Source organism: Sardina pilchardus, chromosome 17, assembly GCF_963854185.1.
Source record: "Sardina pilchardus chromosome 17, fSarPil1.1, whole genome shotgun sequence".
NCBI lineage: Eukaryota > Metazoa > Chordata > Actinopteri > Clupeiformes > Clupeidae > Sardina > Sardina pilchardus.
In genome coordinates, this window is record NC_085010.1 from 17,744,245 (window position 1) to 17,755,120 (window position 10,876).

The following is a 10,876-nucleotide window of genomic DNA, read 5'->3' on the forward strand; positions in this document are numbered from 1 at the left end:
TATGTCCACAGATTGCTTCTTTGAAAATCTCTTGGTCATGACTGCGTTCAGTCAAAGTGAAAATGCAACTAAGGACTGAATAGTTTGGATAGTTTGTTTTCTCAGATAAGATGAACAAATGGAAAGGGGGTGCATCCTGTGCTAGGAGAGCAGTTGAAACAGAGTTACATTTCCTTACTGATATGATGAGTGCAAGCCTATAATAAAGTCCTCAAATGTGAGCTTTTGATCAGGCAAGGAAAAGTGTTTTGCTTAGAGATCACAGAAAAAAAAAAAACTAGGAGGCCTAGAGAGTTGGCAAGGGGAATGTTTAGTGAAAGGCTTTGCTTTTAATTTCATACATTAATCAACAAAATGTATTCTCTCTAAATGTTCATTATGGATTTTGCTTGAATGTATCCCCTGTAGTTGACATCACTCTCCAATTGAAATGTCACATTAGCCTACATTCGTAATTAAGAAAGGCACTGTAATAAAACTAAACTGACAGTAAACGGCACTACTAGATTTCCTTTTCAAATGTTATACAAGTGTAGACTTTGAAGTAGCTCAAGCAGGGTGAACAAGGGGACCTCTGGCTGCTGCAGACATAAACCTGCTGCAAATCAGGGCTGGGCGGAGCTCAAATTGGACTTTTGACCTTTATGTTTGTCCAATGTATTCCTAGGTGAACTGGAAGCAAACAAGCCATGTTTCCATGTTGTAGCAAAAGCTCTTTGTATAGGCCCACTAATTGTCAATGTTAAAGAATATAATACAACCCCAGTTCCAAAAATGTTGGGATGCTGTGTCAATTGTGAATTAAAACAGAACATAATGATTTAGAAATCAAGTGAACCCATGTTGAATTGACAATCATAGTTCAAAGACAACATAGCTGTTGAATGAGAGAAATGTGGTTGTTTTTTGGAAAATAAATGTTCATTTTGAATTCAATGTCAGCAGCAACATGTCTCAAAACAGTTGGGGCATTTGTACAACTGCGTTGCTTCATGTCTTTATTAAACAACATTCTGTAAATGTTTAGAAACTGAGAAGACGAGTTGCTGAGTTTTATAAGGGATTTATTTGCATCCATAAACTAGGAGATAGACCACAAAGGACCTTTTTATGCTGGAATAATCATGAACTACCATGCAAACTTATGTACTTAAAAAAAGTACATGGCTGTTTTGTTCACACATCATTGGCATTCATTAATGTCTCAAACATTACCTCATTATCAGTGTCAATAAGTGGAAAGAGTCCATGTTCATATGACATTTTTTGGCTTTGGTATAGAGAGTCCAGAATAAATTTAATCGAGTCAGTAGGCCTACCTTTCCGGAAAGGCAACGCTTTAACAACACTTTATTAACATTTCCGGAAAGGTACGGACTCGATTAAATTCATTCTGGACTCTCTATCCGACCACATAAAGACGTGGGGATACTTCGGTTTGGCTTTAGGGATCCTCTACTCACTACCACGTAAGTGTAGTGTTGTTTGGAACAGTATAGTAGAAGAGGTATAAAAATAGCGTTTTGTAGCGGCGAAAGGACATGCCCGCGTCACTTCCAGGCTAACGAGTTTTGGCTAAAAACGGTGAGCTCGAACTTTCTCAAAATACATCCGAATGACATGATTTTGGTGTCAACTCAACGTATGTACTCCAAATAGTCAGAAAAATTGATCTAAAGTGCATTTCACTCCGGATTATCCCTTTAATCTGGAAACTGGCATAGGAAAGCGCTGCCATTGTTTTCTGTCTCTTAAGGGAGTGTCTGTTTTCTCTACCGCTCTGCCAAGGGTGTACACAATTTGAACTATGCCCATTGATCACGTATCGCAGTAGAAATAAAGTGAAGACTTCCCAGACTAAGGTTTCATCTTAAAAGATTGCGTTTAGTATGGTGGTGATAGCCGGACTAAGCATAATGTGAAACGACAGACAAAATGGACAAAAACAAACAAAACCTCGGCAGAGGTAGCCTAGACTAGAAGGTGACGTTTTGGGGATCATTCTCGCGTTATGTACATACCTGACCATACATTTATATCCTCGACACCCATTCGTAGCCTGTAGTAGGCTACGTGGTATGCTAAATATTCTGAAACGTTTTGTACTGTAAGTCATGAAAATACATAGTATGTACTCCAAAATAGTCAGAAAAATTGATCTAAAGTGCATTTCACTCCGGATTATCCCTTTAATCTGGAAACTGGCATAGGAAAGCGCTGCCATTGTTTTCTGTCTCTTAAGGGAGTGTCTGTTTTCTCTACCGCTCTGCCAAGGGCGTACAGAGTAATTTGAACTATGCCCATTGATCACGTATCGCAGAAATAAAGTGAAGACGTCCCAGACTAATGTTTCATCTTAAAAGATTGAGCTTAGTATGGTGGTGATAGCCGGACTAAGCATAATGTGAAACGACAGACAAAATGGACAAAAACAAACAAAACCTCGGCAGAGGTAGCCTAGACTAGAAGGTGACGTTTTGGGGATCATTCTCGCGTTATGTACATAACTGACCATAAATGTATATCCTCGATTATATCCACCCATTCGTAGCCTGTAGTACGTGGTATGCTAAATATTCTGAAACGTTTTGTACTGTAAGTCATGAAAATACATAGTGACAATTGAATAAAAACACTCACAGGTAGGCTAATTAAAATGAAGAATGCTGTATCAGGCTATCTATTCAGAAGTTTCAAAGCCGCTTCTTCACTTTCTTGAATATTACGCAAAAGGAAGACTTGTTAACTTGTCAAGGATGGCACTTACCATGAAATAGACCCAGGATAATACAGAAGATTATCGTCCTTTTCCAAAATCTCGAACTCTGAGTCATGGTGCGTCCAACAGAGGTCAATGACTGAAAGTGAAAGTAGTTGTTCGGCTACGGGTTATGTTGCTAGATCAGATAAAGGCAATTGCCTCTCATAAACGCTCATTTTAAATGCTCAAGACAAACGTCTATTGAGCTTTTTGTGCATTTTGCTTTTTGTATATTATCAACATAGGTAGGCTGAACACGGTTCTTTTCAGCTTGTTGTACAGTTGCTTATTTGATGTTGTTTCTCTTGTCTGCCTGTACAAAAGGCTATTCAAAGCTAAACGGCAATTTGTCTTGTTGCTCGTCTGTCCATCTCTTTTCCAAATAGGAGCGCTCTATGCGCTTGTTGGGGTTCACCTGCCACTTTCTGCTTCTCTTTCTCTCTTTCTGTCTATGCGCGAGTGATGCGCGTCTGGAGACTCATTCATGGAGCGTGAATCAGAGGGAACTGGCAGAGGTTAGAAGACAGCAGAGTTTCAACACGTTTTTGAATGTTGATATGTTTTTTGTGGGGGGGGGGAACATGACAATTTCGACGACCATGGTGGTCGGGTAAGATTATGCCATTTGGAGTAGGCCTATAGATGTTGTATTTCTGTGTAGCCTAGGCTAGTCTACAGCCACATTTAATGTAGATGTAATGTCAGTTGGACATCGTTGTTGTCTTTAAAGTGTCAGTACATCATCTGTTTTTTCGTGTGATGTTCCAAATGAGTTTCATTTGGGACATTGCATTTTATCAAGCATGCTTGCCTACACAGACATTCTCACCCTCCGTGCACATTGTTTATGTTTTTCATAAGGTCATAACTGCATTAGACTACAGTCAGTGTTTCTCCATTGGTATGGCGGCTTATTTATTGAAAAAGAAACCACTTTCTCAAACTTCTAAGATCATTTGGCAAAACAGTTTTACAGTTCAGCACAACTTTTGCTCACTTGCAAAAGTTAAAATATCTCTCAAAACGGTTCACTCATGCTTGAAAACTAAATTCCTTTCCCATATCAAAATTGCAAAGATCCTTTTCAATTGCTTTGACTCATTTTGAAACAGACTGGATGTTCTCAAAACTCTTGTTGATTTTGCCAAATTAACCTGGATGGTCCAGCACAGCATCATGTTTCACCTGCAAAAGCTAATATCTCTCCCGAAACAGTTCACTCGTCCAAACCAAATATCATTCTCATATAAATACTGTAGTCAGCGCCTCCAAAATGTGTTATCCCTTTGGCATTGTGTAAGCACTGCAAGTAAAAATGTTTGAATGTTTTGTCACTATGGCAGAGGACCATCTCTCAGTCTTAGCCCAGTCCTTCAATGACAACGGTCACTGTTTTTTGTCCAGCTAACAGAATAATTGTGTATAAAACTACTTATTTTATGGTAAGAGTAGCCTCAAAGGTTTGACATCACATACTGCCAAGGAAATTGTAACCATTATTATTCACACACATACAGTTGAGGCCAAAATTATTAGCCCCCATTGTGAATTCATCTAGCTGCAGTGACCTTCTGGGGGAGTTGTTGTTCCTTGGTCAAGGCCAGTGCTGAGGGGGAACAAAAGCAGATAAGATTGGAGTTGTTTGGTCTTGGGCGAGAAGCCATATTAAGGAAACAAAGGAAAGTTCTCTGCGCTTCTGCAGTTATGCGACAATCTGGTGCAACCAGGCCAGGACAGAGGCACATGAAAGAAGAGGAATGCCGGTGCAACACAGAGTCTTCTTTAAGATTTATTTTAAAAGGTGCAAAACATGACTAACGTTTCGACCAAGCCATATTAAGGATGAGCCACAAGAAGTTTACGGTCAATTTGTGTCATATTATGTGCATCTATTTATCATTATTTATTATCTTATGAAGTGTCATGGCAATGGGTCATTTACAAAGGCAGATAATGACTGGTGATATCTTGAATATTGGTGGCCCCCTGCAGGGGTGTTTCCCCCCTCTGCATCAGGGATCAAGTGAGCTTTTGCGGAGCTCGACGCATTCACCAAAAGGCTTCCCCTGTTTGGCTGAGCTGGATGCTTGCTTTACCAACACAATAATCATTACCTCCGCCAAGGAGGTTATGTTTTCATCTGGATTTGTATGTCTGTCTGTTTGTTTGTTTGTTTGTTTGTTTGCTTGCTTGCAAGATAACTCAAAAAGGTATGGATGGATTTCGATTACATTTTCAGGAAAGGTCTGAAATGACCCAAGGAAGAAACGATTACATTTTGGGAGTGATCCGTATCGCCGCCTGGAGGCAGGAGGCGGTTATGTGTCCGCTTGGCGGAGGTTTGCATTCTCTGAGTGCTTTTAGTTAGTGTATGCATAGTTGTGGATAGCATTTTATTTCAACATCACAAAAGCATTGGGTGCTTGAAGCACCTGCCTTAACTTGCATATGAACTTAAGTGACATCCCATTTTTAATCCATAGAGTTTAATATGACGTCGGTACATTCTTTGCAGCTATAACAGCTTCGACTCTTCTGGGAAGGCTTTCCACAAGGTTTAGGAGTGTGTTCATAGCGATGTTATGAACATTCTTCCAGAAGTGCATTTGTAAGGTCACACACTGATGTTGGACGAGGACACAGACTCTCAGTCTTTGCTCAGTTCATCCCAAAGGTGTTCTATTGGGCTGAGGCTAGGACTGTGCAGGCCAGTCAAGTTCATCCAGACCAAACTCTTGTCATCCATGTCTTTATGGACCTTTCTTTGTGCACAGTCATGTTGGAACAGGAAGGGACCATCCCCGAGCTGGGCTTGGCCCCTTAGTTCCAGTGAAAGTAACTCGGAATTCTTCGGCATTAACCAAGAGATTTTGGACAACTCCATGCTCCCAACTTTGTGGGAACAGTATGGGGATACCCATAAACAAACAGAACAGGCTTTTGTCAAACACCAACTGTGAACACAATAAATCTTGATAGTAAAATCAGCCAGCACCATAAAACACATGATTATGACCTTTGGTCTATGAGGAACACCAGACATTCAAGTCTTCAGGGCTTTGGCTATTTTTACTGTAGTTTCAATACCTACAGTAAAATGGCAATACCTAGTTTTAAGCTTTCATCTTGGTCATTGTAAGGCCATAGATCTGCAATATCTTGGGGAGTTACAGTATGGGCAATCTAGGCTACCAATAAATATGTGGAAAAGAATGATGGGCTAATACCTACATTTAGTATACGGCTCTTCACATTGCTTCGCGTCAGGGTCCGGTTCGCCCTGTCGGTCCTTATTTTCCCGATAATGACCAGCGTTCTATACATTATCCCTTACTGAATTACTGCTGAATTGTTTTATTCACTGAAGTCACTAAGTTGAGCTCTGCATGCTGTTATCAACTTTTCATTCTTTGAAAAGTAAAAGAACTGTGAAGGTCATGATGGTGAATATGGACACAATCATGGAAATGACCTTGCACTTGTGAAAAATGTCTCGTCAGTCAGTGAGATAATGATTGATGGTCATTTGAATGTAGCGTTTTTCTAGGCCTCACATTTGACCAGTTTAGATGGGATCTGTAGGAACAGCCTTAACAGTGTAGTAGTAGTCTAGTAACTTTTTTTTACTTACTGCAGGTACATGTACTGTGCTGCCTTGATGTATTGTTTGATATACCTGATTTTTCGATTGTAACTCTTTTCCAGGAGAAACTAGGAAGGATTCAATCATGTGTTTTGTTGAATTTTTTCAGATCGCTCTGTAGTAGAGCCCCCACAAATGAATTATGGCCCCTCGCCCCCCATCTCGCAACATGTTAGTGAAAGTTATATTGTTGATGAGAAGATGAAGCAGAACCATCAGGGCATGGAAATATATAAAAATGGGGAAATATTTATGCAACCACTTATACATTAGCCTATATATTTTGAATTAATTAACATTATTTTGCATAAACATGTTTTTAAATTATTCTAAAAAATGACTAATTCAATTCCAATTCCAAGATTCCATTTACAAAGTCAGTTATCCAAGGGGGTGAACACTTTTTATATGCACTATATGACTCTTTTGACTGGATGCACAGAAGAGCGTGCACGAAAGGCTCTTCCATTTGAACTTTTATTTCCAGTTGAGCGTTAATTGTGTTTTGGCGGCATCTTCTGTTATATTCGGCTCCTTACATCTTCACGCCGACTCTGAATATCTTGTTTGCCCAATGATAACAATTTTATGTCCTTCTGTATCGTAACGTGCTGATTTACTAGGTGCAACACCGAACCGGGTGCATATAGACGATAATTACATTAACAATAGCAACAGGTTCAAATACACTTGCCTCTACTGGAAACAAACAAGACAAAAGAAAATCTTCTGTGCACGTAGCATGTACTTGAAACGAAGAATTTGATTCTGGTAACTACTGTACATTTTTTCCTTTTTTACAGGCAACGTGTGTGTTTTATACTGCTGTGATAGTAGCACAAATGTGAGCATAGAATAATTTTAATCTGTGATGTGTGGTATGGGATTTGTGCACAAGCATGAAGGATTTGTGAAGTTGTAACAGTTGTGTTCACATGATATAAAAAATCAGATTGACTTCAAATTTACTGAGCCACATTTGTGATTTGGCTACAACACAAAAACAAAATCTATTGCAACATGTGCTTAAGAGTTTTGCACCAAATATACTTTCATAGTCTTGGTGCATTTGAATAGTAAGTGTTCCAGAGTAAGAGTGAAAAGCAGTTTGCATTGAGGCTGCTCCTATTTGTTGGGGAATATGTTGGTATCCTCTCAAATACTTGAGGTCTGAGTTCAGTGGCAATAGGCAGTGGGGAGCTTCATCAAAGCGGGGATTCTGAAATGGGTGAGACCTCTCTGGTGACGTGAAATTGAATAAACCAATCACATACAACCAGTGTTAAATTCTGATCTATCTATCTATCTTTTATCAATGAACTTCAAACTGACTGCCCACTTCGCTCTAGCCACCGTGCACATGCTGTCACCCTTTGTGCTCTACACACAGCTCATGATGCGTGTGGTGGCAGAAGTGGTGGCACTGGGGCAAGATGAAACGGGTAAAGGGCGAAGTCCAGTGTGTGTGGCCATATGACAGATTAATCATTTCTTACTTTATGAGGTTATTCCCTTAACATTGATATTGAGTTGTTTGATTGAATTTCAAAGTTATCTGGAAAGAGCAAGATGAGATTATTTTTTTAACTTAAGATGAGATGATTTTTTAACTAGGGTGACCAGACGTCCTCTTTTTCCCGGACATGTCCTCTTTTTGAAACCTAAAAATGTGTCCGGGCGGAATTTCAGAATCGTCCGGGATTTTTTTATTCTAGCCTAACGTGTTTTCACCGAATTTGCATCGCTCTCTCTTTCATTATAGTAATCACGCCCTTCCCCTACAGTTCGCTTTGCATTGAAGTGTAGAGCCTGACCTTAGAGCTACCGTCATTGGTCGATATTCTCGGCCTAAACATTGAATTGGTTATTCACCTCATCAGCGCACACTTCCTTGTTTACCACTGGCAACGCGCAAAACTATCCGGCATCTTCAGCCATGCCGAAACGCAAGTGCAAGTTCACTGACGAATTGAAACGTAATTTCCATGTTTTCATCTCGGTTGAGAACAATGCAAAGCAGGCAGTTTAGGAGGACTGAAAAGTATCAGCCATTGGACAACTTTTCAACTTTAATTGCACAAAATGTCTCATTTTGTGCAATTAGGTTTTATTTTTTTTTTATTTTTGGTTTACCATTGTTGTGACTATACTTTACATTGTATATCCTACAAATGTAGGCTAGTTTGTTTTTGCACATTTAAAACTTTCAACTAGCCTACAAAATAGCCTTTTGAGGCAGTGTTTTTCTGTTAGTGTTGGGCCAGCCAATAAAGCTCATTATCATATATCACCATGTATGTTGACACAATTGTATGATGCACGTGTTCATGGGTGCATAGCCTATGCATAGCCCCCCCCCCCCCAGCTGAAGTGTCCTCTTTTTTGCCAACTCAAATCTGGTCACCCTATTTTAACTTAACATGCCAACTTGTCATTCAACTGAATGACTTGAAGGACTGAAAACTATTAATTGAATACATGACTCAATGTTCTGTTGAATATATAGAAACCAGTGAGGTCTGATGGTTTATGACAGCACCTGGGTAGGAAAGTTGTTTAAGGTCAGAAATTAGATAGCTTGTTTTATAAAGTTCCATGGTAGAGGGTTTTTTTAGTTGACACACCCAGGTGAGAGAGAAAGGAAGTAGCAGTATTAGTAGTAACATTCATAACAAGCTTTTGTGAAACACCAACTGTGAACACAAAAAAACTCAATAGTGAAAGCACCATAAAACACATGATTATATGCGCTAGGCCTTAACTCTGTCAATCATTGTTGTATCATGTGGAGAATATTGGTGTGGCAATATAACATGCTAACCTTAACCACCTTAACCTAAAACCCCCACTTCACTGCATTAGGAAGCCACACTACTGTACTTACAGACAACATACAGCCCACTACTGTATCATCATACAACACTGCCCCACATACACAGCACACTGTCCAACCCCCCGAACACACACACACACACTACCCCTAACCAGTGTCTTATTACGCCAGATGAGAGTGTAGTTCCATGTCAAATCAGCCTAGAAAAACGGCAGGTTTCATTTTCAGTTGGTCTTATTGCACGTTCTAACTTGAGAGGACACGTTTTGAATGTCCCCAGAGCAACTTGGGGTTAAGGGCCTGGCTCAAGGGCACAACGGTGGAAGCCGGCAATTGAACCGACAACTTTCAGGCTACTGCACACTAGCACATTAACCACTACACTACCACAGCCCATAAATTAATTAAATAACTTGAAAAGCACTCAGAGAGAGCACATGTCCACCAAGCAAAATCATAACCGTCTCTTGAATCCAGACAGTGATATGGATCACTCCCGAAATGTAATTGTTTATTCCTTGGGTCATTTAAGGCCTTCCCTGAAAATGTCATCGAAATTCAACCATAACTTTTTGATTTTATGTCGCAAACAAACAGACAAACAAACAAACAAACCAACAAACAGGCAGACAGACAAACAAACACTGATGAAAACATAACATGGAGGTGGAGGTAATAAAGTGCTATTACAGTGGGTAAAAAAAGTATTTCTGTATCTGTCTTTATTATGATCACCGCACAGCATTAGATTTTTTTCATTTTTTGGCATGAGCAATTACTGGTATTAGGTTTTTGTGAAACACCAACTGTGAGCACAATAAATCTTGATAGTAAAATCAGCCAGCACCATAAAACACATGATTATGACCTTTGGTCTATGAAGAACACCAGACATGAACGTACCGTACACGCCCAGTATTCACATGAAACCTCTCTGAGCATGCAGAGACGGTCAAGAGTGCAGGCCTGTACATAACAAAAGCAGGGTGCTGACAAGTGTTAGTATCCATCCATGGCAGAGCTGTGTAGTCAACTCACAAATGGCAGTCTGCTGGTTAAAGGGACTCGATGCAGTTTTGACAATTTCTTCACTGTTTTCTCTACAGAGCTCCCCGTACAGCTTCATAGTATATATTTTACGACACTCCTCATTCGGTCAGTCTACCATTTCCTCTTTACCTATCAGACGATGGTTTACTCCCTTTCTGCTTCTTTTCGCCGGCTCTGCCATGACAAACATCTGAGAAACTCCATGGCTACCTTGTTCTAGCCAGTGCCTGGCGTGTAGCCTATGTGTGTAGTGGTGTAAAGCAATTTGTTAGATAGCAAGACTTGCTGACTCTGAGGCTGGTGGCTCTTTGGACCAAAATTGTAAGACAGGTTTTTCTGCTCACAGACATCAGCGGGAAGTCATATAACCATTCCAATGACTCTGAAGCTGTTAAATTAAGGTAAATTAAGCTATAAAAAAGTCAGCACTCATCGTTGCGCAGCTGAAACATAACAAACAAACAAACAAACTGTAGAAAACCAGCAGGGCCACTCATGTCAAGGCCGGTAAAAGGAGAAAAAGAGAAGGCTAAAAACATGCATTTTCTGTCCATATCAACTTTTTGCCATGAGTTAATAAATCTAGTCA

General features: G+C 39.9%; 1 protein-coding gene across 4 annotated transcripts in view; it reads right to left on the minus strand.

The window, feature by feature from the left end:
• The window catches only part of LOC134061977 (uncharacterized), a 64,262-nt gene that overhangs the window by 17,176 nt on the left and 36,210 nt on the right, over positions 1–10,876 (minus strand). For 3 of the 4 annotated variants that reach the window (XM_062517839.1, XM_062517838.1, XM_062517837.1), the window contains exon 1: positions 2,768–2,844. The exons of the other annotated variant lie outside the window; for it this stretch is intronic. In XM_062517839.1, the coding sequence (XP_062373823.1) occupies positions 2,768–2,834 (67 nt within the window). In that variant the 5' untranslated portion in view covers positions 2,835–2,844. Of the gene's footprint in view, positions 1–2,767; positions 2,845–10,876 lie in introns of those variants that run through there. 4 annotated transcript variants of the gene reach the window in all.